Source organism: Anser anser (genome assembly GCF_964211835.1).
Source record: "Anser anser genome assembly, chromosome: 1".
In the NCBI taxonomy this organism is placed as follows: Eukaryota; Metazoa; Chordata; class Aves; order Anseriformes; family Anatidae; genus Anser; species Anser anser.
Genome location: NC_139720.1, coordinates 43826727 through 43853238, shown reverse-complemented (window position 1 = coordinate 43853238; position 26512 = coordinate 43826727). Strand labels below are relative to the sequence as shown.

Below are 26512 nucleotides of genomic sequence, written 5' to 3'. Positions count from 1 at the left end.
GGGCCACGCGGGGCAGGGGGCACGGCCCGCGCAGCCCCGTGCCCGCCGCACGTGCGTGGCCGCCGAAGCCACGCCCCCGACCGAAGCCACGCCCCCCCAGCGCGCGCGGCCACGCCCCCGCGGGTGACGTCACCGCGCGGGCGGGGCGCGCGGCGTCTTTCGAACGGGCGGCGCGGGGATGGCGGTGGTGCGGCCCTTCGACAAGCTGCCGGCGCTCAACTCCGCCGCCTTGCTGGTAGGGCTGCCCCGGCCCCCCGTCCCCGACCCCAAATCCCCAACCCCAACCCCAACCCCAATCCCAATCCTAATCTTGGCCCCAATCCCCCCCCATCCCCGCCGCCCCTCCCGTCCCTCCCCCCCTCCCCCCCTCCCCCACAGCGCCAACGGCCGCGCTGGCCACGCCCCCGCCCCGCTGGCCACGCCCCCCGAGCCGCGATAGGCCGCGCCGCGGCCGTATGCAAATGAGGCCACGCCCCCCTCGGGGCGGGGGCGGTGGGCGGGGCCGTCCCTGAGCGCGCCGCCTGCCGCCCGCAGCTGGTGGGCGCGGACGGGAGCGCGCAGCAGCGGCTGGCGGAGGCCGTCCTGCGGGAGCGGAAGGAGTTCGAGATCAGCATGTGAGTGCCCGTCGCCTGCGGACGGTAACCGCCTGCCTCCCTCTGCTCGTCCCCCAGCCTCCGCTCAGCCCCGCGGTGCCCTCACTGGGTGGCCGCCCCCGGGCGCTTCGGAGGCGCAGGAGCCGGGACGTAAAAGCTCACGTAGCGCAGCAGGGGAGGCGGCCCTGCGCTGTTGTTGGGGTATTTTGGGGCTACGCACGTTGCAAAGGAACGCGTCTCGTCTGGCAGGCCTGCCTGGGAGAGGAATCACAGGTTTCTGTGTCTCTTCCCGCTGGGGAAGGGAAAAAAAAAAGCCTTCGCATGTCTGAAGGCTGCTGACATCACCTGGTGATGGTGGTTTAAATATAGAAATCCAAAGCGTGCAGCTTTTTTCCTCTTCAGACAATGAAATCTGGCACTTTCGCTTCGCCACAGCTTCTTCTTAAATTTCTAAGCATGTTGGTGTTAGAGCATATCTTGCTGGTGGCTTCCCTTAGTTTCAGGTTTCTATCTGCTGGTACCTTCCTCACTCACCCGAAACAAAGCACCTTTATTCAGGACTGGCAGACCGAGCTACAAGCCACATATCAGTGACAGAAGGAAGCGTTCACTGTAGTCTGTAGCCTCTGGGGAAAGCCAAATTCCTTAAGATTAATCGCTGTAAGCAATACCTTCCAAGGAGGCCCAAAGCAGCGCGTCTCTTTTGGCTTCCAGAGACGGAGCGGGTTGGGAAGAGAACAAAAATCCCAGAATTTCAGTCTTTCCAATCTATATTTTGGGCGGTCTTCCAAAAACATGTTACTGACAACTTTCTTCCCTGTGGAAAGCCCAGATACGCACTACAGATGCCTTTTTTTCCACCACCCCCCCAGCAGAAGAGACACCAAACCCCGTAATTCTTCCCACAGCTGTATGGCGGTGTCATTGCTGTGTAGGAGGGCGCCTAAACTGGCTGTGCACGTGCAAGCGTTGACACGCTTTAACTGTAACTGTCTAGCAAAAGACCCAGGTAAAGCACTGGGGCTCACTTTGTTAGAAAGGTCTGGTAACAAGGAAATACGCTGGCTGTCACATGCCTCTGTGGGGAGACTTTTTCTGAGTTTTGTTACACTCTATTAACCTCCCATTATAAACATCTGAGATTAGCAAGTCCATGGCTGCCAGAAGCTATGAATAGGCTTAAGAGATGAGAATCTAACTTTAAAGAATCACCGTGTCTCCTCGGTGCCTAAGAACTCCCAAGTTAGCGGGAAGCCAGCTGATTATGCTATATGGTGAACAGCAATGGCGACGTGGTTGTGGTTACGTGGACGCTCCCTTGCCAAGCTATTTGGTTAACCTGGCAAATTTCGTTATCTTTCAGCCACCTTGCAACATCCCTCCCCTTGCCTGCAGAGAGGGATCACCTTCGGCCCAGGATAGATCTGATCGTATTTATTATTGACATCAAGAGCAAATACAGGTAAAAGGAGGGCAAAAATTTGAGAGGGGAAGCTGATATTACTTCGTGGATTGGTGACTAAATTTACTTATTTATTTATTTGTTTATTTATTTTGTCAGAATCATGGGATTTTAAACCCAAGACTTGTTGTGGTAGAAGAGCTCGGTGATGCATGTAGTGGTTTTTTTCCTCTAGCAGTGGACTAGGATTGAACTGCTCTGCCCAGTGATGTGCATCATGTGCTGTAGCAGAGCAGGCAGAATTTCTTCCTGGACAGGGGGTGATCTGAACCGAGCTTTGGAAAGATGCTGTCTGTACAGCCCCGCCATCATTTCTATCTAATTTTAATGTTCTGTATTATGTTGGCAGCTAAAACGTGCTGGGCAGGGCTACCTAATAACCAGCCCGTGCTGTGCCTGTGTTCCCACTCCACTGGCCAAATGGCAGCAGCACTGCACAAGTCCCCAGGCAGAAAATAAAGGTCTGCAGGGATTGATCTCTCTCTCATCTCGTGCTCATCTTTGTAGAAATCATTTTTGTGTTCCCAGGCCGTAAGTAAAGACTTGCTTGGGCACAGAAGTCAGCATTTTCTTACTTACTTAACTTTTGACTGATGATCCTGGACTCTCATTTACCAAAATGACAGGCCCAGCTGCATCCTTACAGCACAGATGGTGCTGCAGAAATGTGTGGGTTGCCTTTGCTGAAAGAGCCTAAGTAGTACTGAAGTCTGGTTGGATGTTAATGAGTTTGGATGCTTAGTGTCCACAAACCTTGGAGGGCACTGTTCAAACCGAAGTCTTACTGTTGAGTCTCGGGTAGAAAAGATATTTTATGGATTATTAAACAGCTGTGGGTATTTCAGAGGTCTCTGATGCCACGCTTTTAACATAAAGCGTGGTTCTGCCGGCTCTCAGATGGGCAGATATTAACATTGTTGGTTTTCCAGCTGCGCTTCTGAACGTTATTCCCTTTGTCCTTGTGCTGTGCTGGTTTTACCGCCCTGTCCAACCGGATTGTCTGTGCTTTTCTGACAGCTTGAAGAATGTTGAAGCTTCGCTAGCTTATGTGGATGCCAGCTTCTTCCTGGGCAAAGTATGCTTCCTTGTCACCGGGGGTACGTATGGCATCTGCCCTCTCCTTCCTCTCTGAGCAGCACAGCTCACTATTGCTTTCCTTAAAACAAGGCAGTGGCTAAATTTGAAACAAAACAATGGCGGCCAGTGGCTTTATCAAAGCTTTGTTTAAATTAAATCTGAGCTCATCTACCTGTTCTTGTTTTCTTAGCTAAAATATGGTTCTATTCTCTCGTGCCTACTTGACCTCTACATTTTGATTTTGCCAATCAGGCCTCTCTTGTCTGTCCCTCTCTCTTGAATATGAATTGTGTTATTAATTTTTTTTTCTGTGCCACCGCAGAAGTCTATTCTGTCTGCTCGTGCAGATCAGTCTTAATGGTAGTCTCAAGTAGCAGCGAGGAGCATATGATCCTGTGGTAATAAAATGAACCTAAATGGATGAGCTACTAAACTATTAAGTATAGTTTTAATACAAGACCGGTATCCCTGCTGTGTGCTGTCTGGCCCCATTGTGTCTCTAATATTTCTCTCTGTCTCCTGAGTGGAGAGGATGCTTCCTGCATCACTTCCCTGCTTCAGCTGGGGGGAGCTGGAGGGGCCATCCCCTCCTGCTCGGTGTCGGAACAGAGGTGCTGTGTCCCTGGGATTTGGGGGTCAGGAGGCCTAATTTGGGGGTGAGGAAGAACCTTAGTGTTGCCTTGTGCTATGGCTGTCCTGATGGAGGGAAGTCCTTGGAGAAATGAACACCCTGCGATACCCCAGGAGGGCTTCTGATTAACGAGTGGAAGGTTCTGCTCCGGCTGATAGTGTGCTGACGGGTCCCTTATCCCAAATGCTAACATTACAGCACCCAGTAATGTGGCGATACTATTCCTGCTGTTGGTATTATGAAAGACTTCTGTGCTAATTCCACTGCACATCTTGTACCATTCTGTTTGTACTGCTCACTGGTGCCTTACCTTCTACGATGCCCTCAAAATTAGCTGTGGATCATTTTGCAGATGCAGAATTTCTCAGTACTTTTCTTCACTGAATGATGATTATGGGGCTAGTAATGCAGAAAAACTTTTTCCGTAGTTGGCAGGGTGAATAACTGCAGCATAGAGATGAATGCCATCTGGAAACTGAGAGACGTCTACTGCAGTCCTGTGCTGTTATGTGAGCTGGAGGTAAGATGCCTGTTTGGTGCCGGAAGGGATTTGTAAATTGCACCGCTCTGTGATCTTTAGTAACACCGTTACATTAGCAATAAATACACCTACATATGCTATTGTCACACGAAAGTAGCATCAGAGACCAGACTTTTTACCAGAGCAGGTTCAACAAGTACAGGAGTCTGACTGTCCTTGGTATGGGTCTTCTAGATTTTCTGCACCTTCCTCTGCCACTTCAAAGCCTCAGAAAACCAGGTCTGTGTTTATGAGAAACTTCTCTGATACGCAGAGCCTTGGTACACATGTTCCTTGAAGCATTTTCTCTTCCTGGGAGCCCCTGAGCTCTTTGCTCTGTGATTTTTATTTTTATTTTTATTTTTATTTTTATTTTTATTCTTTCTTGCACAATGCTTCTGTTATCTGGGCTTTGTCGCTTCACAGGCTGTTTTGCAGTCTGATACGCTACTCCTCAGACCAAGCAGGTAACTGGAAAAAGCTGGCAGGAGAGTTTGGCATTCAGCAGAGGCACGTCTTGCTTTTCCATTTAAGCATCATTCCATCCTCAGGGACCGATTCCCTATCAGCAGATAACATTTGTGCCTTTGGCAGTTCCTCTGTTTGCCCCCCCTCCCCTTTGTCAGCAAATCAGAACTAGTGAGTTTGGGCACTTGAAACTTTCTTAGGGTTTTCAGCTGGCAGAACGCTGCACCTCTTCTAACGTTTGGGGAGTAAATTGATCTCATGGGTGTCCTCTTTATATAGCAGCTCTGAACCATGCTTAGCTCTGGTTACAGTTTTTTATCACTGCTAAGCAGTGCCTTTCTTTTTCTGATACTGATTAAATAACTTCTCCGTTTTGTTTCCAGGTGGAAAGGATACAAGCTACCACTGCTCAGCGGCTTCTCCGGATGCTGCAGATCTGTGCTGGTCACGTACCAGGAGTTTCTGCCCTGACTTTTGGCTCGCTGATGAGGAGCTCTGCTGATGACTAGCTTCTTGTTGTGAGAATTCGTACAGGTTCATCACTTTTCTTTAGTTCCAGGCATTCAAGCTGCTGCTGTTGTTGGAATCACTTTAGGAAGCTTTCTTGCCTGACTTATTACAAACACTCATGCAGAGCTGTTTGTAGTTGCTAGCCTGTCAAAAAAGCTTGATTTCTGTTGAGTGGATAAGGTATAGGTGGTGGGGAGGGAGGATAGTTTGAATTGGGGATCCCTAACTGTTGCTACATCTGAGTCCCATTTCATGGTGAAGTTTAGATTTCGCCCATTTGCCAGTGGCCAGGAGCTACATGTTTTAGTGAGAGAATATCAAAAATAACAGCCCACTATCCCAAATGCTGTGTGTCATGGTTGAATATCTTAGTTCCAGTAGACCAAAAGTACTAGAGGTGAGGCAGCAGGCTTCTGCTTCCTTGCAGTTGGAATACAGTACTTGGGACTAATGCAAAACCTCAGTGCCAGATTTTGTTTCCCCACCAAGAGAATAAAAGGGTGAGGAAGGCTGTCCTGCAGCTTCTAGATACACTGCAGTTGGCAGTTAATGATCCAGCTGTGTGAGCATCTGCCCAGTGAAGGGCTCAGCATTTCTGTGCCTGGTACATAATTGGGGAGGAAGGGACTAAAGAAGATAATCTAGCACTTTAGCTTTCTTTTATATCTTTAGAGAAAAAAGACTCTGTCTCTTAAGCCCAGGATAACGTGATTTAGACAGCTGTGGGCTGTTCTGCTGCAAGTCAGTCCCTGCAAACCGAGGAGCAGTTCTCCAGAGAGATCTAACCTCCGAGTCAACAAATGAGGAGGGTTGTAACTCAGAGTGTAGCAGCACTTTGTGTTACAGCCCTGACAGGTATGCAACTGAAGGAGAAACATGCAGCTTCTAGTGGAAATCAGATCTTTTTCCCAAAGTAAAGAGCTCCGGAGAGCTGCAGGACTGCACTTGTCTCTCCAGCATCCTTAGGGCTGAGGCTCTGTGCTCTGGGGCTAGCCAGAGATGAAACACAGCAAACTGGACTATAGCAGCATACTGAAAACATACGGTGTCGGCTTGGAAACTGGGCTTATACTATGTATAGTCCCTTAACTAATAGGTTCCCATCAGCAGTAACTCATGCCTTATTCTTCCTGTCAGATTTTTTGATTTCTAAGTTAATAAAATGTATAATATTTAATAGCTCTTCGTATGTTCTTTGTTTAGATGTGTGGTATGGGCTGTAAAACCTACGAACATGTTCCCCCAGCTTGCCCTGGCAGTGAAACTGGTCCTTGCTGGCATTTTGCATGTTGTTCAGTTCAGTTACTTGCTGGGCTGCAGTCACCGTTTCGGCCACGTGGTGGTGGCAAAAGCTTTCCAAATATCATCCTTCCTGTGAACTGAATTGAACTACCTGGCAGAATATCATGTTTCTTGAAATACTGGGATGTTGCTTACCCAAAATTGCATGCCAAGTAGAAATGAAGTCTTGAGAGAATCTGCTAAGCTCCCCTTTGGTGTAATTTATTGAATCCCTGCTAGTCTGCTTTAACATCCCTAGGTGCAGCGCTCCGGCTGCGTGTGCTGTTTTGCTTAGCCTGTTTCTGACATCTGCCCGTGAGCAGAAAGCAGCACTGCGGGCTTCATCAGCTGTGAGTGTTGGCAGTCCTTGCAAAGACAGCCCAGCAAGGCACAAAGCCTGTCTCCTTGCTCAGAGGACACGCAACGTTGGTTGTCAGCTGGAACAAAGGAGCTGAACCAGTCAGCTGTGTTACGGAGTCCAAAAGGGCCGGACTCTGGCTAAAACCCAGCGGGGAAAGATGTGCAAACACTCATGGCCACGTAGGAAGGACGGGGCCTAGCGCTGCACCGCTGCCGCTGCTTGCCACGACTGCGCCACTGGAGAGGGGCAATGGCGCCGAAAGACCGGTTTCTCCGTTGGCTGTGCCGGCTCGGCCTCGCTCTCACTTTGGGTCCCTCAAAATAAAATGAGACCGTGGTTCAGAATAGACTGGTTTCGATTCGCTCTCGACGTGCAGGTGCAGCCTGGGGGAGGGGAGGGGAGGCCTGTGGCACAGAACGAAAAATGAACGAGTCTTTCGTGTCCTCTGCAACTGCTGTAGGGCAGGGAGACTTCCGCCACCTAGGCCACGCTCCGGTTGCCTCTGATAACTACAGGCCTCAGCCTCAGGAGCGATTTCTCTGGCTGTGCTTTCTTAACTGGTGAAAATGAAACTTTCTTTGGTTCGCCCGGAACGAAACCCCAGTGCGCTACTGTCCAGCACCTTCAAACCTTGTGGGTTGTTTTCCGTCGCTGTGTTAGATACAGATTTTTTCTCCTACCACTTCTAAAGGAGAAAGATGCTGTTTGTGCTGCCTACAGGTGGCTGAATCCTAGCTGGTACAAAATAAAAGCTAGTTCCTTAAGAGCAACATCTCGCTTCACCTTGGGGCAAATATTTTTCTTACTCTTAGGAAAAAGTCTTTAATAGAACTGGCAGGGGAAGTGGAGCGTATCTAAGAATATGACACTGTGTCTCAGGTCCATCATGTTTTACAACCGAAAGTAGTTGGGACACATCTAAAGCTACAGCTACAACTGTGTAAATACCTCTAGGAACTGTCAGCTATTGGTTTAGACAGGACATAACAAAGCAGAGCAGACGAGGCAGCTGAGGATACCTTTCATCTAGATGGGGTAGCCAGCGCTAATGTTTGATAAAGGTCTTGTGAAAGTAGTGTTTGGACTGTGATCAGGCACATGGAGGGCCTGAAGTTGAATTAAGGCTAGTCACTTGGGTTCTGTTGTGTTTGAACATCACCAAAGACCTTGTCCAGCTGGCTAAAATCTAAACTAACAGAAATATTTTGGAGTTTTTTTTCTCTTCATCTCTCTGTGCCTCAGTTCTCTATCTGTTTGGAGATGTACTAAAAGAAATCCCCCTCTCTCTTTGGCAAAAGTACTCAGCTTTGCTGGTTTGACTACTTCAATTTGTGGATGTTTTTTTGTTTGTCAGCTGTGCATCAGCAGAATTAGTGTGAAAGCAGTTTAATTAGTACAGTAGGACTTATACCAGTAGCACTGAAGTAAGCTTTGGTGAAGCAGTGCTTTTGAGCTGGTGGAGCTGAGTGAAACTAACGGGGGCTCTCCTGCTACAGCAGCGTGACCCACAGGAGCAAGATTTTGTATCCTCACCATGCTAGCCAAGCTGCTTATGGAGGTGCTAAGAGATTTCAGCACAAATCAGCATGGTTAGCATTATCTGTCTGGATTATAGCTCTCTGTTAGCCCAGGTTTTCCAAGAGAAGCTTTTCTTGCTGGCTTTGCAGCACCAGCACTTAAATCAGACCAACTTTTAGGTGCAGCAAGACACGTGGTGTGCCCGGTCTGTACTGTCGGGGGGAGAGCCCGTGCGCTGATACGGGGCCTGGAGTAAATGATCTCTGTCCTGCAACAGCCATCGGAGATAAACCCAGCCCTGGCGATTTGCCTGCCCTCAAGCCTTGAAACTGGTGGTAGAGATCTAGACTCAAGGCCACCCCTAATATTTGCTCTGGCTGAACCTGGATGTCCCCGCTCTTCTGTCTCCCTGGGCAGGCCCAGGCCCCCGGCCGTGTCCCCTGCAGGCCAAGTGGTCTCCGTTTCCCACCCGTTCGGTGACCAGCTGTCCTTCGCTGCTGGGGAAAGTGATTTGTATGCAAGAGAAAGCAAGGGCTGGCACAGCCCAGAGCCGGAGCAGAAACGCCGGGCTCGCTTTGCCTCCGTGGATGTGATTTCTTGCATGGCTCTGGGCACATGTGTTAAAAGTCACTGTGCCTTGCTGGCACTGCACGTAAAGCAGGAGCCGTGTCCTCCACGATGGGGGTGAGTTGACATTGGCACCGTGTTTTGGTGTCCTTGGGGTTACACATCCAGAACAGTGCTCTCCTGATGAGCTGAGGTTGGTGTTTGCCGCAGCTCTGGGGGAAGGTAAAGGGGGGCTTGGTGGGACCCTCCTGCGCTCAGACGTGTCTGCCCCTTGCCACCCACCCCTGCAGCGGCGAGGCTGACACCAGGCTCCCTTCCTTCTCACAGGGCCCTGCAGCACGGCTGAGTTTTGTTGCGAACTGGGGCAAACCCACCTTCTGAAGCGCTGAAATTCCCTGCGCAGCCGAGTTGTCCTTGAGCTGGCTGGGGGGGAGAAATCAAAGTCTCTGGCTCTCTCTCACCGTTAAATATTAATACGGCGCGGCGATGCTAAGCAGGACGGATCCCCTCGGGCCGGCTTGGATGTGATGAGCCGGGGCGGTGGGATGCGGGGACTTAGGGAGCGATGGGACTTGCCCAGAAGCCCCCGCAGCTGAGCAGCGCGGGCTCGTGGCACGCGGGCTGCAGGAGGAGCTGCCACATGCCACGGTGCTGCGGTCCCCCTCGGGCTCACCGCATCGCGAGGGGCTTGTGTGACACGTCTAGCCCTGCAAGCAGCCCTGGAAGGAGCTGTGGATGTCCCCCTGCCCCGTCGTGTCCTTGGCAGGGGGAAGTCAGCGGTGTGTGAAAGAGCCCGTGCTTTACATACGTGCGCCTCCCCACCGCCGGCCCAGGTGCAGCTGCGGGCTGGGCACAAGAGCCCCGGGGGCTCTGCACGTCACAGGAAGGAGCACTGAGGTGGGGTGAGGATGAAAACAAAGCGAGAAGCTGCCTCCCCTTGGGAAACAGGGCCCCCGCTGTGGTGCGGGGGCTGCTGTGTCCTCTGTCATCCGCATCCTCCCACTGTCACCTCCGCGCCGCAGCGAGCTGTGCCTGGGGAGCTGAAGCACCGCGCTCGAGGGCGGGCGGTTTGAGCGCAGGAGCCAGGCAGAAGCGTTGTGGTGAGCGCTGGCAATGCCTAAAAAGCCCAGATTGTTGGACACACCGCAGAGGCTCCCCCCGATTTTTGGCAGTTTGGTGTATTTTCCTTTCCTTTCCACGCCCTCAGGTTCTGACTGAGGCTGGGGGACCTGTGAGACACCCGTTACCGGCAGCGGTCAGCTCACAGCTCTCTCCACCCTTTGTGCTGGCTGCTTGCCCCGATGTCACAGCAGTGTTGGCATCGCCCCAGCGTGAACGTACGCGGTTGTTTTCCCCTGCCCTGTTCCCTCTTCGAACTCGCGCAGAGCTGACAGATGTGGAGCCCGCGCTGCGTTCAGCTGGGCTCCGACTGTAACTAACTGTGGCTCTTGCTGCAGCCAAGAACCTCTCTTCGCAGCCATGTGCCGGCGTTGCCTAACTAATCCTCGCCCTCCCCACGACTCGGGGCCTCTTGCTGCTACGCTGAGCAGCAGATCAAAGGCTTCAGAGCTGGGGAAGCTCTGGGAACAGCACGGTGTTTCCTCGTATGAGTGTACCAGCAGCCTTCGCCTCGCTTTGCAGAGAGCAATTTTACTACCTGGTGCCCTGTCTTAATCTTTTCCATCCCCTGGTTCCCATGTTGTAACCTGACGTGCCCGTCCTGAGCAGTTCTCCCTCCTGTTTTCTGCTCCCGGGGAAACGGAGCGGAGCTGCTTGTGTGCAGCTGTTGCATAATGCTGACCTACTTTGAAGACGGGTTGGTGGGCTGCGTAGCGTTTGTCCTGGTCCGGGTAACCCCTCCGGGGCATCACGTCCCATGCTCTGGGCTCACGCTTCCCCCGGCCCCGCTGCACGTGGGCTCTCACCTGCGCCAGGCTGCTCCCCGCGCGGTTTGGCTTAGCTCAGCCACTGCATGGGACTAATACGTAGTGATGGTGTCCTATAAATTATAGAGTCGGTACGTTCGCCATCTGCTCTGCGCTGAAAGCTGAGCGTGATTGAGACCTTCCCCCCTTCCCAAAGCTCGGCTCGATTGCCGGGCTGAGCGTGCGGCTCTCCTCTGAGTGCTCCTGATCTAATCAGGTAAGGAGGGAGGTTCGTAAGCAGGCTGCGATGTTCCTGCGCCCTAAGTGAGAGCCGAAGCACTGGCCAGCATCGTAGTGCCAGGAGGATGTGAGTAAAAAGTGAATCTGATTTCATGCTAATTAGGTTCTAAACAGAGTGAATGCTGATTGCGGTGGTCATATCAAAGAATCAAAATAGTAATGCAAAGAGCAAAGGAAACCCCAGAGTGATTCATATGAGAAGGGGAAATAAAGAGAGCCATGGGGGAAGAGGGAGTTTGAGGGGGACTAAATTGCTCTGCTTACCCAAAAGCAGAGGGGATTTGAATCAGATTATCCTCATTAGATGTCTCTTTAAAGCATCATCAAGCGAAATGAATGGTCCGGGGGAGAGCTTGCAGGCATGGTGTCTGCGATTATCACCAGGGATTTACAGTCCTGGTTATCTAGCTCAGAGACAAGATGATTAGAGGGCTAAAAAGCTGTATCTGTCCTCATCCTCTGCATTTTGGGGGGGGGGGGGGGGGGGGGGATTCTGTATGGCTGCATGGTTCTTATAAGCCCACACCCTGTGGCAATTGATCCCTGTGTTGCTGGGGGTACTGCCTCGGGTGGGGAGCACAAGATACGAGCGCAGGACCATGAAAGGCAGCCGGGCACTGGCGCTGCTATCTGGAGAGGGAGGAGAGGGGATGCTGTCAGCCGGAGCCTCGCGGCCGGCCGTGCGGCAGCGACAAGCTCACTGCTGCGGGGCCCGTTTCGGTGCGGCGGCCGCTCGCTTCCCTGCCTCTCATCCCGGGCTCATGCCCGAACACGTGCGGCTCTCTCCTCTCGCAGCGCAGCAGGTCGTGGCAGCGCTGTGGGGCTGAAACCAGCTTGAGTTTGGCATCTGACCGTCCCGCAGCCCGCAGCCAACGCCGCTGTGCTGCGCCGGCTCAGCAGCTCACGGGTGACGGGGCAGCAGCCAAAACCAAAGATGCTGGCAGGGGTCCGGGAAGCCATCCTTGCACCTACCCAAAGATAAGTGTCCATGTGTGGCGGGACCCTGATGCACCCTGCCAGCAAATCAGTTCCCTGGGCAAACATCATTTCTTCTGGTTTGGAATCATTTGTGGGAGCACGCTTATTTTCCCAGGGTGATCTGCTAGTCAAATGTACTCACCGAACTCTTCCCGTGCGTGAGCTTGAAACTCCCGCAAGTAGCTGGCCACAAGTAAGTGCTATGCAAAATTCAATCTGGGCTGCTTAGCTCAGCTTTGGCTTCCAGACCAGCTCCGTACCCCTCGCTGCTGGGGCAAGGACGAAGGGCAGACGTGACCCTCGGTGGGCCTGGCTCTGGGGCCCCCTCCCCGGCTGTGCAGAGCTGCTGCGGGGTCGGCTCCAGCCCAAACCTGCCCGGAGCACAGTTTTCATTGCTTAGGGTTGCCTGGTGCATCGTGTTAGAGGGTCGTCCCGAAGTTGCCGGGTCTGCCAGATAAACACCTAGCAGCCTCTGCGATCAACACGTCTTTGGGTTTCCGGCACACACAAGCACAAGGTGAACTTTCGGTGGATATTTTCTGATGCAGCCAGCGCTGCTTGCACGTGTGAGTCACTTCACCCACCGTGAGGCTGGAGGAACCGCTCACGTGGGACCCGTTCCCCACATGTGGGACCCATTCCCCACGTGTGGGACAAGGGCCTGCCTTTGCTCCCCGGGCTGTGCGTGCTGCCCGTGCTGCTCGTGGGCTCTCCGTGGGGCTGGCGGGACGATCCCGGCCGTGGGCAGCCCCCCTCCTGCATGTCTGGGGCAGGTGGCGGCAGGGATTGAGCATTCTCTGGCTCCAGTATTGAGGCATAACTCCGAAAACGCTCTTTTGATATTTTTTGCTGGTTTATTTGTTTAATAAAACCACTTGGTTAGCTAGGCTCCCAAGCTCCTGGGGCTTTCGTTTGCAGAGAAGATAAGAAAAGCGCATTTCCTTATCCAGTGAGTCATTTTTCCTGCTCTTTAATTATGCATTTGTGCTATTATCAAGCGTATTCAGCCTTTAGATGTGAGCACTCCATAACACTAACCAGCCGCTGAGCCTCAACTTTTCCTGCTCCAAAAGCGATGCTGCTACGGGGGCCAGAGAGGCGGAGGTGCGGGAGGCAGCGGGGGCCGGTGCGGGGAGCCCTGGGCGCGCTGGTCACACGTGAGCGCTGCCGGGAAAGTCAGCGGTGATTTTCTCCATGAGTAAGCCCTGCTATGTGTGAGTTCAAACATCATCTCCCTGGCCCGGGTGGGAGCAGACGGGGCGGGAAGGGAGCAGGAAGGAGCTGCAGAGAGCTCCCCACACTACCAAGCCGCCTCTCGGGTGCTGGCCGTAAATGCCCACAGGTTCCCCCAGACACCAGTGGGGAATCAGCCGTGTGCTCTGAACACCCTCAGCCCCCTGGAAGCCAGAAGGGCACAGCCAATTTTACCACTTCACAGGAAAAATACCTCACAGGAGGCACAAGCCCTGGCGGTTTATGCGGCGAGGCAGCGAAGCAGCACCTGTGGGTGCCTGCAGCAGCGGCGAGGCAGAGGGTGCCGAGTTCACCGCTGCGCCTGGCACTTGCGGCCTCGAAGCAAGAGAGAGGGAAGTGCTCGGCGTGCTCGGGGAGTTTTCATTTGAGTAAGGCCGAGGTGGAAGAACTGAGTCACCGCGGCTGGGGCCGCGCTCCTCGGAGGAGAACGGAGCGGCGAGGAGCGGGGCGGCACGGCCGTGCACGCACACGTGCGCGCGTGCAAGGGCGAGCGAGGCAGTGGCCGGGCCCAGCGGTGGCGTAAGGGGAAGTGAAATCGCTGTGCTGGTGGGCAGCGACTGGTTTTGGTCACGACTTTCACTCGCCCAGACGAGATGCCCTGAGCGCCGTGGCCACGCTGGGAGGAGCCCACAGGCTGCAGCGAGGTGAGGGGCTTGACAGGGCAGGCGGCTGCGGCGCTTCCTTCCGTGGGAGCGGGCCTGCAAAGTGGCCACAAGGGTCCCTCTCCTTCCCGTGGGGTGAAGGAAAGGGGGACGTGGTGCTTGTTTAGTAAGGATGGAGCAGAGCCACCTGCAGTGCTGAAATCAATCGCTTATCTGCTTCAGATCTCAGCCGCCAGGATTTGACATACATGTGGTGGCAGGAAATCTCTCCTGCTCAAGATAAGGAAAACCCAAGGCCCTTCACAGAGTATTTAGTCCCCTCCAAGGGTATGGGACATGACCTGCCTGGTGGGACTGGCTTTGTTCATGCCCTGGGCAGTCACTGAGAGCAGGACCAGCTCTGAACCCCTGAGGAACAGGACATGGTGCCAAAGGGCTTGGAGGCTCCGTGCCAAGGGTCTAGCACGGGACGCCGTGAGCAAGTTCGGCCCTTTTATGTCAGTCCTGGAGTGAACCGCACCACCTGAGCCTGTGATTTTCGCCCCACACCCACGTGGACACAGGGCCCACCACGGATAAAACCACCACACACAGGCTTCACCAAGGGGAGACCAGCAAATACCCCGATGCCGGAGGCCGGGGTAGATTTCAGAGAGGCGCAGCCCACCCCGGTGAGGGGCTTTTCTCTGGCAGGCGAGGGAGCTGCAGGGGCTGGGGGCAGCATACGGCTGGGACCGGGAGGCGCACCAGAGGCCGCAGGGATTTTGGCAGCGTGTTTTGGAGGAGAGGGCTTCTTGGACAGTGCATTGCACGGGCGGCCAGGGGTAGGGCTTCAGTGTGCACCCTCCTCCTCCCCAGCGAAGATCCGCCCCGGGGGAAGCGCAGCGACCGGAGCCCCAAGGGAGCCGAGGCGGCTCGACAGACTGCATCTCCCTCTGCCACCCGCCCCGGGGCTCGGCGATTTCACACTCGGGCGGCCGCTCTGCGCTGCGCCATGCGGGAGCGCTCGGCCATGTCCTCGTTGGGAAAAGCAGACGCCGTCGCCTCCTGCCTCCCCTCGCAGTGCTTTGACCCCCTGACCAGGTTCTGCGTGAGGTGCTCCGACCTCTTCAAGGACAACGCAAGTAAGGGCGGCCGGGGCCGGGCGGTGGCGGGTGAAGGGGTTGGAGGACACCCTGGGGCTGGGCTGGAGGGAACCTTCTCCTGCGGATGGTGGTGGTGATGGGGCTAGGAGGTGGACAGCGATGAAGGTCCCGCTCCTTCTCTCTCCACCACCAAATCCGGAGGCCGGGAGGCCTGGTGGGTAACGCCACCGCCCTCTGCCCCTCGCCCCAGCTCTCCCCCTCCTGACCCCGCCGGCGTTTCGCACCACAGCAGAGCCCGTCCACGTGGCGTCCACCTCGGCCCCGCCACCCACCCTGCCCTCCGTGGACCTGCCCAGCACCCTCCTGATCTTCGGGGTCCCCGTGCTGGTGGTGCTCCTCCTGGTTCTGGCCGCCCTCTGTGGCCTCTTGGCCTGCAAGGCGAGGAAGCAGAGGAGGAAGAGCAGGAAGACGGAGCAGGAGGCCAAAGGTAGGAAACCTCGTGCTCACCCTGTCCCAGTCCCCAGCTCCCCAAGGCAGGTCCCTGCTGGCCCTGTGTCATCTCGGATGACACTGTCCCACTCATGTCCCAGCTCGTCAGTGGGGTGCACCAAAGTCTGGTCCTCTGCCCTGCTACCAGAGGGCAACGTGTGAAGGACTCCGCACATGGCAGGAGCCACGCGAATGGGGTCCCACGCTGAGCACCCTGCTCGGAGTTCCCAGCACCCTCCTACACGTGCGTGACGCTGCCACCCCAAAGGGGTGATGGTGTTGGAGCCAGCCCCCATCAGTGAGACCCCAGGGCACTGAGCATCTCATGGGGGCGTCCCCAAAGGCACCCGAGATGGGGCGAGGGACGGGGTCGTGCCTCTCCCCACAGGGCATTTCCAGGGGGTGAGGCCATGGTGCCTCACGGGGGACACCCAGCAACAATGTCAGAAATGAAAGGGGAGGGAGAACTCCAGCGTGGGGCAGCGCAGGGCCGCGTGCTGCTGTAAACAAGTCTATTTTTAAGAGGGAAGCGGCCGGGCCGGTTGCTCACCGCCAGCATGGGCTCACGGGAGACTCGAGGTGCAAGTGCGCAGCTGCGCTTCCCCAATTACGCTCTGGGGGGAAAAAAGCGCTATGAAGCGGCGTTTAAGGAGAAACAGGGAGGAGATCTCCGTCCTAACCCCTTCTCTTGCCCTTCTCTCAGAAAGCCTGGGTGAAACCGGCCCCTTGCCCAGCCCCGGTTACCCTGACTTCGCTGCTCCGAAGGGGGAGGCCGACCCGGCGCGGGGCCCCTGCCCGCACCTCAACGGAGGCCTGAAGGCGCCGGGGCCACCCGGGAGGGACAGTGCGAAGCGGCGGCCATGCTGCCAGGGCGATGTCGAGCGCGACATGGTGCTGCTGGCCGCCACCTGGCCCCACCACGAGGAGCACGGCCACGGCTTCCCGCTGCCGGCCACCGAGCTGGGCGCCACCGCCTTGGTCACCACCAAAACCACCCAGGACTGCGTGGGCGAGGAGAGACCGTGACGGACGGGAAACGGGGCTGGGGCTCTCCGGCTGCCCCCTGCAGCCAGCCAGAGCCCTTCCCCAGGCGGGCAAGGCCTTGCGTGGACCTGAGCTGCACCAGAACTGGGCTTTGCCATTTGTCACTTTTGCCACTTTGCCATTTTTGTGGATCGCGTGCCTGTAATTGCCAGAGGAAGCCTAAGGATCTATGCCGAGTTACTGATAGCTGCCGTGGCGTGGTGGTGCTGTCTGGAGGAGGCAGGGATGTGGCCGGTGAGGAGGGCGCATCGTGGGGACTGCTCTGCCTTCTGCCAGGCTGCCACAGTGCAGGTGTGGGTAAACTGGGGAGCCCGGATGGGTCTGCTGCTGGAGGGGGGGATTTGTAGGGACACGGGACTGGATGACCAGAAAGGGGGGAAGCAGGGGTATGTTAAGATGAAATCCCATCGCCGTTATCTCGATTTTTTGCTCCTGACCTCAATAAAATGCGTCTTGGGGCCAAATCGAGCAAAGCTCATCCAGCATCTTCTCCATGCACAGTCCTGCCTTCCCATCTCCTGCTTGCGGTGACACCCAGGTCCCCGCTCCCTCGGGGTGCTCTTGTGTGGCAGCAGGCACCCGCGGGCAGTGGTGGGACCCCCCCCCCCCTGCATCTGGGTGCCCTGGGGATGGGAAGCGAGTTCGCCTTTCCGAGCAGGGAGTGAGGGAAGGAGGATGGGGAAATCTGTCTTTGCTCCAAGCTACGGTGACTGAAGTCAGCGAGGACCAGGGGCAGGCAATGGAGACTGCTGGTCGAGAGGAGCGCTGGCCGCAGGAGCTTGTCATGATGGCCCCAGACAACCATCGCTTCAGCTCACGGTGGCTGCAAAAATACCGCGTGTCACTTGTGGTGACAGGACTCACAGTGATGGATGTTTCCGTGCTGCACAGAACCAGGCAGGGAGTGATGTGAGCGTAGGAGGGATGACTTAATTTATGTGCGTGTCTCCGGGGGGTTGCTGCGTGTGAGAATTGACCAGCAGCGCCGGTCCAAGGCAGCTCTCCGTCGATGGCCTTGTTCACACACATACCGGTGGCTCGCCTGTACAAGAAGATTTGGAAATGAAGTCGTTAGTGCGGGATGAGCTCCATTCAATGATTCCAGCTTTGCTCCCGATCCACCACGGGTTCTGGCACCCGATGTCACCATCAATGGATCAGGGCTGGAGCCAGCATCGCGCCCCACCTGGAGTGCTCTCCTCTCTACCGTGGTATTCAGATGTTGGAGGACATTGCCGTGCTCACCCAATGGACCACGTAGGTCTGCAGACCGTGGTGGGATTGACCAGTGACTGTGCCGGGTGACGCTGGCTCTTCTGGGGTGCAGGACCACGTGTCGTTAGAGGGTGATGCCCCCCTTCTCTCCTGGCCTGGAGCTGGAGCTGGTTTCGCTGCCTTCACCCCATCAGGGGAACCACAGGAGCTGCCGCAGGGCACGAGGGACCGAATTTTTCACCACAAGTCCTCTCCCAAATCTAAAAGCACCGGCTGGACTGAGCCTTGATCCGGCTAATGCCCAGCGCAGTTCAAGACACGATGCGTCCCCGTCACTGGGGGATGCAACCTTTGCACGCCTGGTTTGGGGAACAAACAAACCCAAGCACTTTGGGAACCAGCCCGTGCCCGGCTGGGGACGTTTTGGCACAGGCAGAGGGCGTGCTCGTGGGAGGCAGAGCAACCTGCTCCACAGAGAACGGGACGGGAGGTGGTGGGAGTGGGACTGTCGCGCATCCCATTCCTGTTTTCGCAGCTGAGCCCTGAGGATGCAGCACTCACCCCACACCAATGTGGTGGTTTGGAAAAGGAAGCCATGTAAAAATCCTGCTAAAAAAAAAAAAAAAAACTCTTCCTGCTGAGGTGGGGGCTCCCGCTCTTACTTCTTCAGGTGCATCACGATGCATCTGCTTCTCGGGACAGCCCAGGGAAAGGAGAGAAACAAGAGCATAAAGCGGAGCCCCTCTCCTGGGAGCCCTCCTGCAGCCCCCGGTGCCTTCCCATGGCAGTTTCTCGCTTCCCCCCATGGGGCAGAGGCTGGGTTTCCCGCTGGCCTCCCGGCCTCTTGCCTTGGTTCCTTGAAAGGCTGCCAAGGCCGGGCCTCACCTGCCGTTGGGGGGGACCCAGGATTTCAGAGCGAGCAGTGCAGGGGGAAAGTCTGGGGAAAGCCCCAGCAGGTTTCGTCTCCTGCTCGTTCACCCGTGGGTGCAGCTGCGCCAGCCCGACGTACCCCTGCCCTCAGCCCCCCAAAACTCCCGTGGGCTGGGTGCCTGGTGGGTGCGCTCCCCACCAGCAGCGGGGCAGCATGGGGAGCCCCAGAGGACACGCACGGGTGCCTGTAGGGCCAGTGGTGTCACCTTAGGGTGACAGCCACCTGGTGGCAATGCCACCCCATGGGGAATTCTGCGGTCTCCCACCCGCCTCAGAGGTCATTGCTGGCTGCCCTCCTGCCCCCCGGCCTCCCCCTGCCCCCGCTGGATAACAAAATGCCCCTTCCAACCAAACGCGAAGGTCCCCAGCTGGAAAAGGCCCCCCGTCTGTTTTCCGCTTTTCCCCGAAGTGGCTGAGGAGAAGAGGCTGCCCGGCTCCGTGGGCCGAGTCTGTCGGGGGACGCGGCCTTCCTGACGCCGCTCGTCAGCATCCGTCCCTAATCACTACCCCACCGCGTAATGACAGTAATTAGGAAGAGCGAAGCCGCCTCGGGACTGGAAGCGCTGACGGAGTTCGGGGAGCCAGATGGTGTTCGCACTTAAGGAAAGAATTAAAAAAAAAAAAAAATACAGCCAACACGCAAAAAACCACTCAACTTAAATCAGCCTCCATTTCCTTTACTCGGTGTCAGGATCGCTTTGGTCCCACGTGGCTTCCAAAAGGGCACCCGGGGAGATGCTGAAACGGGGTACCCACTGCGCAGAGTGGGTCTCCCCCTGGATGCAGCCCCTCCAAACCCTTCACCCCAGCTCCTTCCTCACCGGCTCTGGGGGCTCCCCTGGGCGATGCCACCCGCCCCTAATGCCACTGGGTGCAGCCAGGGGACACGCGGGGGGGAGGTCTGCAAGAATTTCATCTCATCTCATCTCCGAAGGCTTCTGGCTTCCAGGGCTGTGCCAGCGGGCACAGAGCACGGGTCAGGTCCTCAGACACGGCTCCAGAGAAGCTCTGGTTCTCCACGTGCATCCCCAAGGCTGCACCCAGGGAAAGAAAAAAAAAATGAAAAGAAAAAGCCCCAAGCTGCCTCTTTTCATTCCAACTCCTAGCACGCTGTTCCCCACAGGACAAAACCGCGCAGAAGTGCCCCCAGCAGCTTGGGGAGTTCTCGGCAGGAAAAGCAGCCCAGAGAAAAGCCACCTCAGGTCGGGAGAGAGGGGTGCGCACGGGAGGAGCCAGATCCTGGCTCCTTGGTGCACACCGACAGGGCTGGGTGGGAGGTGGGGGTGACAAAGCGGTGCTGCAGCCCCAGCACTTCTGGGGGGGGGTCTCAGGGGGTAGTGGGAGTGGATGGAAATGGAAACGGAGAATAAATGGGAATGGGAATGGAAGTGGAAGTGAAAATAGAAGTGGAAATGGAAATACAAGTGGAGTGGAAATGGAAATGGGACCGGAAATGGAGTGGAAGTAGAAGTGGAGTGAAAGTGGAGTGGCAGTGGGAATGGAAATCGAACTGGAAGCGGGGCAGAAGTGGTGAGGAGCAGAAGAGGATCTGCCTCCAGCAGCTGCCCAAAGTGCTCCAGCCCCTCCGGTGGGGCGGCCGGTGCCGGCAGCACCTCTCACAGCCCCCCCTTGCATCCTCCCTCTTCCACCCGCGTTACCCTATTTCCCTTCTCCCTCACCTCCAGCACACCCAGCGCCGCCGCCAGCTGCGGGGGGCTGCGGGGCGAGGAGGGGGGCATCGCCGTGCCCTTCCCGTGGCGGCTGCGGCGTCGGCCGGCTGCTGGCGGGAGCTATTCTGGGCCCGGATCGATGGCAGGCGGCGGCACCAGCACAGGAGGGAGCAGGAACAGAGCACAGCTGGGCTGCGGGGCCGGGGCACCCCGGGGAAAAACCCCACAGGGTGCCGGGGGCCAAGGCACGACGCTCTCAGCCCGTACCCCACGCACTGTGCAAGCAGGGGATGGGGAAGAAGAGCGCATGGGATTTTTTCGGGAGGTTCCCCCATCCTTTCCTGACCCCCCTCCCCGCTCCCCCGACGGGCGAAGCTCCAGCATGAAGGCACCTGCAAGCAAAAGCTGCGGCCGAGACCTGAGCCGGGTTTAGCAATTCAAATAGGAGCTCACAGCGGCGGCGACACGTAGAGGGACGCCTCCCTCCTCCGCCAGAAATACTGTAATTCTTGTTCTTTGGCAACAATGGTGCCGGCGGTGGGGATCACCAGGCTGTGCACCACTCCGTGAAGTCGGGGAAATTTTACAGCAGGCGCTTTAAATGTGGCTCTGCTGATAAACTCGGGTAAGTTTCCATTTTTTTTTAGCGCTGTTTTCCCTAGCTGGGAGGCTCGGCTTCTGCGGCCGGTGGGACGCGAGGAGCATCCCCGGGGGTGTCCGCTGGGGGATCGTTGTCACCAGTCCCCTGTCACCACCACTGGTCGCCCAGGACCATCAACGGGGGTGGCAATGGAGGAGAGCTGTGGGTGCTTCCCTCCCAAGTGTGCTGGGACGGGAGGAAGGTGAGGCACGCCGCTCGCCGTGCTCCCTGGTGACGTCCTCCGTGGGCTTCTCGTTCGCTCTCCAGCTCCTCACTTATTTATCTCTGCCAAGAAGCAGGGAAACAAGCTCAGCGAAGCAAACTTCGTGCCCTGTAGTGACACCGCGAGTTATTAACAAAAAATAAATAAATAAATAAATAAATAAATTCCCCAATGAGTCATTTAAGATGTATTAAATCAGCTCTAACCACAGCCACGATATTCACGAGTAGCTGCTCGCTGCCGGGGAGGACAGGGCTGGGTCTGGATCCCTCCACTGCATTTCCCAATATGAATACGTGGGGGGGCTCCTGCCGGGGGAGGGCAAACCCTGAATGTCCTCATTTACAGCTCAGGGTAGCTGCAGGGGTAACGGCAAGCTCCCTGTAACACACATCCACACATACGCCTTGGGGGTCGGGAATCACCCCCAGCCCAGACAGAGCGAGGGCAGCCCCCCGGGGATGTGGGACATGCACCAGGGGTCCCCACGGAGGTGCAGGGCACGGGGGCAGCCAGTGCCCACCAGGCACATCCCCGTCCTGCTCCCGGTGGGGCTGGCAATGCGGGAGGCGACTGCGGGTGCTGCAGGGACTGCGTGCAAGCAGCGGTGGGCTCCAGGAGAGCCCACCCGGCCAGGGCTCAGCCGCCCGTGCAGCAGCGAGCCGCGCTCCTCGCATGCCGCCGGCACGCCGGGCTCCGCTTCGTCTCCAGCGCCGGGAAAGCAAAGGGCATAATTTTAGGAGAAGCGTGTGAAATCCGTTCTGGCAGATCATCCGCAGAGCTCTCCAGCGAAAGGAAAGCATTAACATTTGCAAAAGGTCCTTGCAACAAAGCAAGCGGTTCCCAGCAGGCAAAGCCAGCAGTGACCAGCTGCGCGGGGGCCGCTCGCGTGTTTTGGACTGGGAGCAGTCGGGGTGCAGAGGTACCGAGACCCCAGGGTGCGAACAGCCACGGGGCAGGGGCAGGGCAGCGGCGCTGCGGGGATGCTCCAGGAGTCCCTTGGGATTGAAATGTTGCTGTGGCACATGGAAACACTGGTGGAAATGGGAGCGTGAAGGGACTCGGCTCCTGGACGCGATGGGCACGGCTGGGGGAGGTTGGTGCTGGCCTGGGACAGCATCCCCTCTGTGTCCCCTCTGTGTCCCCTCTGTGTCCCCTCTGTGTCCCCTCTGTGTCCCCGATGTGTCCCCGATGTGTCCCAGCCCCTGCCCCCACCAGCTCCACTCCCCCCCAGGACGGATTCGCAGCAAAGGTGGGGAGGGGGGGCAAAACCTGCAGCCCGCAGCCTGTGATTCATCCCCACTGTATTCGCACTTATTATTAGAACGACGAAAATACAGCCGGCGCTGGAATTGCAGATTTAGTAAGCAGGACTGCCAGTTTCGGCGTACGCTGCTCTCCCCCTGCAACGCCGGTGCCCCAGGCAGCTGAATTACACCCTGGCAGGCATCAAGGCATCGCCCCGCAGAGTCCAGGTGGATATTTGGGTCCTTCAGGGGCAGCAGCGTTGGGGTGCCCGGGGGTGAGCTCCCCACATGCCCTGCAAGCAGCAGGCACCCGACGCGCTCCCAAAAACCTCTCCCTCTAAACGCAGCCTCCTACCGCCACCTGCCCAGGTTTCACCCCTTTCTTCTCCAAAGCGAGTGAAAACTGAGAGATTTGGGTCTGTGGGCAGGAGAGACTTCTTTGCTCACTGCTTTGTAAACCTCCTCCACCCCTGGAAATGGGGTTTGGCTGGGTGGGACGGGGAAGGAGACCCCAAACCTGTGGGTTTGGTGTGGCAGGGAGCCAGGAGCAGCTGCAGGATGCCAGCACCGTGCTTGCAAAGCGTTGGTGTTGTCCTGAGCCCACCAGCACGGGCTCGATCTTTGGGACTGCAAAACAGTGACCCCAGGCAGTCCCCGGAGAGGTGACGGCACCCCTATTTCCATCCCCGGCCTCACAGGGAGCGTGTGGGAGGTATTTTTATCCTCCCGCCAGCTCCCTTAGTCACCGATGCTTGCTTTAAATGGGTCAGGAGGGAATAAAGACGCTGCAGCCCCTGTCTCGGAGCACACTTACCCGCAGCTCTGACCGTCCCTCCCCTCACACCTCAGGGCGCTGCCATGGACCCGCAGACCCAGGAGAGCCGTGCTCCGGTTGGGCAGTGCCAGCTCCCATTGACTTCTCATTAAAAGCCCGGCGGTGTTACGGAGGTGCCGCACATCAGGGCAGCACGGGGGGGGATAGGGGCAGTGGGACAACCACGTCTATGCGAGTGCCCCCAGCGGGGCATTTTGGGGAGGGGACGAGGCATGGGGAGAGCCCACGAGGTTTGCACCTGCTGCCAGCATGGCCATGGAGCAGGCGTAACACGGCACAACAGCGTTCGGCACCAGCCACCCCAAAAACGAGGCACCCAAGCCGGGTTCCTCCAGCCCACCCCATTTCGGAGGGCACCCTGCACGAGGGGGGGGGACAAGCCCGCCCCCGTCCCCTCGTGCCCAGTGCCCGGGGACGAGGAGGGGCACGGCTCTGCGCGGGGGCGTCCCGCCGCGCTGGCTGCCGGCCGGGGCCGCTTGGCACGGCCGCCCTTGCCGAGGAGCTGGATGCTCTGCCGGGCTGCCGCGGGGACGGCACGCCGCTGTTCCCGGCCATATGGCCTCCTCCCGCAGGCCGAGCCTCGAAACCATCCCCCCCCAGAAAATGTGAGCTCTGCCGCTGCCGGCCCCAAAATGCATGGAAGTTGCGTTACGGGGGAAAAAAGCGGAGGGGTTCCCGTTGGGATAGGTGTGGGAATTGGTGCTGGCAGGGAGGGACGGGGCTGCTCCCACCCCGTTCGCTGAGGTAGGCATCACCAGCAAGGCATCCGGGGTTAGTCCTACATGCGGAGTCCCTCTGCAGCAAGCGCCGCATCAATTTAACAACAACAACGACGACAACAAAGCTCTCGCTTCAAACACATTTTCTCCTCATCGCTCTGGATGTCGTTTGGGTTCGGCTGCAGCCGCCTTTGGGAAGCTGGGAGCTTGCAAATCTCAACTTTTGAATGTTTGCAATTATAATCTTAATGGTAAACGCACATATGCTCCTGTGTTTTATATAGGCCATTACGACGCACGGCTTCTCTGGCAGGCCATTTCCCAGCCACAGCACCGAGCACAGGCAGGGGAATAAAACCTCTGTGCGTGCCGGGCTGGGAGCGGGGCGGCCAGGGGCTCTGCCACCACGTCCCTGTGCCCCCCGGCACACCTGATGTCCCCTGACGTGTCCCCAGCTCTGTCCCCAGAAGGGGGCTGCTTGGCAGCGCGTGCCGTGGGATCTTTCCGACAGCTTCCCAGCCCCAGAGGGCAGCGGGCTTCGGCCGCTGAGCTCCAGGTGCCAAAAGCCACTGCTGGTGCGTGGCACCACGTCCTACTGTGGGCAGTCCCCAGGCTGTGGACAAGCCCCCTGGCACCCAAGGGTGCTCCCCTGGCTTTGACAGTGCTGGTGAAAAGAGCACGTTCCCTCCTCCTCCTCTCCTCCTCCTCCTCCTCCTCTCCTCCTCCTCCTCCTCCTCTTCTCCCTCCTCGGCCTAGGCTCTGCCTCAGCGGCACCCCCGTGGCCGGCGGGGATTTGGGGCCGCGACGGAGCGGCGACGTCTCCTCAGAATCGCCGTGCCCTGCCAGAAACAATCTGCTTATCGTGCCGGCGCTCGGCGCAGCCCTCCCCACTCGGTGTTTATCCGCCGTATCGCATCTCTGCAGGCGCGCAGACGCCGCTCCGTGGGCCGGGTGGTGTTGTCACCGGGGGGACCGTTTCCACCACAGCCCCCGAGGCTGGTGGCCAGAGCCCGCTGGAGCTCCTCTCCCAGAGCCGCATCCCCACAAGTGCCGGCAGACACCGTGAGCACATCCTTTGGGTTTTCCCTAGGGGTCCCAGCCGACCTGAATTTCCTGCGGCTCCTGCCCGCACACTGCCCTCCCGCTCCATGCCTGGCTGCACAGGCACCAAGATACCCTTTAAGCGCCTGTTTCACGCTCTGTGAGCGTTCCTCTCCCCAGAAAAGAAATACTCCCTTTCTCTCAGGTCATTCCAGGCAACCATTTCCCTACAAAATCCCCAATTTTGGCCAGTTGCTCGCTCAGCCTGCTACCAGCCTGATAAGCCTCCCGGCCCCTGGGGGGGCTCTGCTCGCATGCACATCGCGAGCAATCGCCCAGAAACGATTTCTGCCATTACCTGGGCAGCCAGCAAACTTTGCTTGCACGGCTTCTGTCAAGGCAGGCGCTGGCGTGGGCCGTTAGCGCTAACAGCCCCCGTGCCTGCAACTTCCCACCGCCGGTGCCTCCAACCCGAGACCCCCCGAGGGTTGGTGGGAGCGCGGCGTTCGGCGATGCGCGGCTTTCTGCCGCCTCGCTGGCTTTTTATCTCTTCGGGAAGCTCTGGAGGCTCAGAGCTACCTTGCAAAATGGGTCTCTCTCGTTCGCTTGCGGCACTCGGGACCCATCGGAGGCGGCCCCAGCTCCGGCTGCATCTTTACAGCAATGTTTCCAAACCTCCTCCCAGCTCTGGGCCACGCGGGCGGTTTGCCCGAGGAGACAAGGGCGATGCTGGGGGCACTGGGAGCCCCGGGGCAGGATGCTGGAGGGGATGAGAGGCCCTGTGCATGCCCCTCGCCCTGGCCACGCTCACCCCGGGCGCAGAGCAGGGAAAGCAAACCCCTCCCTTCTGGGGCCAGGCGCTGGCCGAGGGCACTGATGATGGGGGCACGCTGCTTGGGGAGCCCCAAATCATCCCGGATCTGGGAAGGACGTGGTTTTGGGGGTTCACCTGCTTCCCCCATCCCTCATCCCCCCCGTTGGGGTCTCAGCTCCCTAAGGGCGACGCCCTGACGCTCGCCGGGACTGGGGACCCCCACTCCCCCCTTTCCCCACACCCCCCCCCCCGGGACCCCCTAGCTGTGGGGCTCGCCCCTTCCCCCCGACGCCCCCCTTCCCGCACCCAGCCCGACGCCCGCGGCCCCCCAGCTCCGTCCCAGGGGCTGTATATTTTTTTTTTGGGGGGGGGGACACCCGCCCGGCAGTGCCCGGTGCGGGGGGAGCGCGGGGGGGCTGCCGCGCGTGGTCCCCGCCCGACGGGGCGGGCCGCTCGGTGCCTGCCGCCCGGTGGCGGCGGGCCAGGGCCCGGGGCGGGCGGCGGAGGACTGGTGAAGGAGCTTCTCCGGTTTCCTCGGCGAGCCGCCACCCAGCCCCGAGCCCTGCCCGCTCC

General features: G+C 57.7%; 2 protein-coding genes across 4 annotated transcripts; both read left to right on the top strand.

Annotated features, from left to right (window-relative positions):
• The first annotated feature begins 100 nt into the window (after positions 1–100).
• CENPM (centromere protein M) lies at positions 101–6438 on the top strand. The gene is made up of 6 exons (XM_083809669.1): positions 101–235; positions 535–614; positions 1957–2055; positions 3073–3152; positions 4192–4283; positions 5135–6438. Exons 1-6 carry the CDS (start codon positions 179–181, stop codon positions 5258–5260), a joined length of 534 nt encoding a protein of 177 aa, XP_083665795.1. The 5' UTR covers positions 101–178; the 3' UTR covers positions 5261–6438.
• A 5278-nt stretch (positions 6439–11716) lies between these two features.
• TNFRSF13C (TNF receptor superfamily member 13C) lies at positions 11717–19920 on the top strand. 3 transcript variants are annotated; one of them, XM_083821068.1, is made up of 3 exons: positions 11717–15111; positions 15323–15559; positions 16265–19920. In XM_083821068.1, the coding sequence occupies exons 1-3, from the start codon at positions 14982–14984 to the stop codon at positions 16585–16587; spliced, it is 690 nt and encodes a 229-aa protein (XP_083677194.1). In that variant the 5' UTR covers positions 11717–14981; the 3' UTR covers positions 16588–19920. The 3 variants fall into 3 exon arrangements, with proteins under 3 accessions (XP_083677194.1, XP_083677196.1, XP_083677195.1); XM_083821070.1 differs by having other exon boundaries at positions 11720–15111; positions 15365–15559; positions 16265–19919; XM_083821069.1 differs by having other exon boundaries at positions 11723–15111; positions 15362–15559; positions 16265–19919.
• The last annotated feature ends 6592 nt before the right edge of the window (positions 19921–26512 follow it).

What these genes read in the sequence shown, in the direction of transcription:
- CENPM (XM_083809669.1), top strand. Translation starts at nt 179, where the DNA reads ATGGCGGTGGTGCGGCCCTTCGACAAGCTGCCGGCGCTCAACTCCGCC. An exon ending in TCAACTCCGCCGCCTTGCTG is followed by an intron (nt 236 to 534) that starts GTAGGGCTGCCC and finishes TGCCGCCCGCAG; the next exon opens with CTGGTGGGCGCGGACGGGAG. An exon ending in GACATCAAGAGCAAATACAG is followed by an intron (nt 2,056 to 3,072) that starts GTAAAAGGAGGG and finishes CTTTTCTGACAG; the next exon opens with CTTGAAGAATGTTGAAGCTT.
- TNFRSF13C (XM_083821068.1), top strand. Translation starts at nt 14,982, where the DNA reads ATGCGGGAGCGCTCGGCCATGTCCTCGTTGGGAAAAGCAGACGCCGTC. An exon ending in CCTCTTCAAGGACAACGCAA is followed by an intron (nt 15,112 to 15,322) that starts GTAAGGGCGGCC and finishes CCCTCGCCCCAG; the next exon opens with CTCTCCCCCTCCTGACCCCG. An exon ending in GACGGAGCAGGAGGCCAAAG is followed by an intron (nt 15,560 to 16,264) that starts GTAGGAAACCTC and finishes CCCTTCTCTCAG; the next exon opens with AAAGCCTGGGTGAAACCGGC.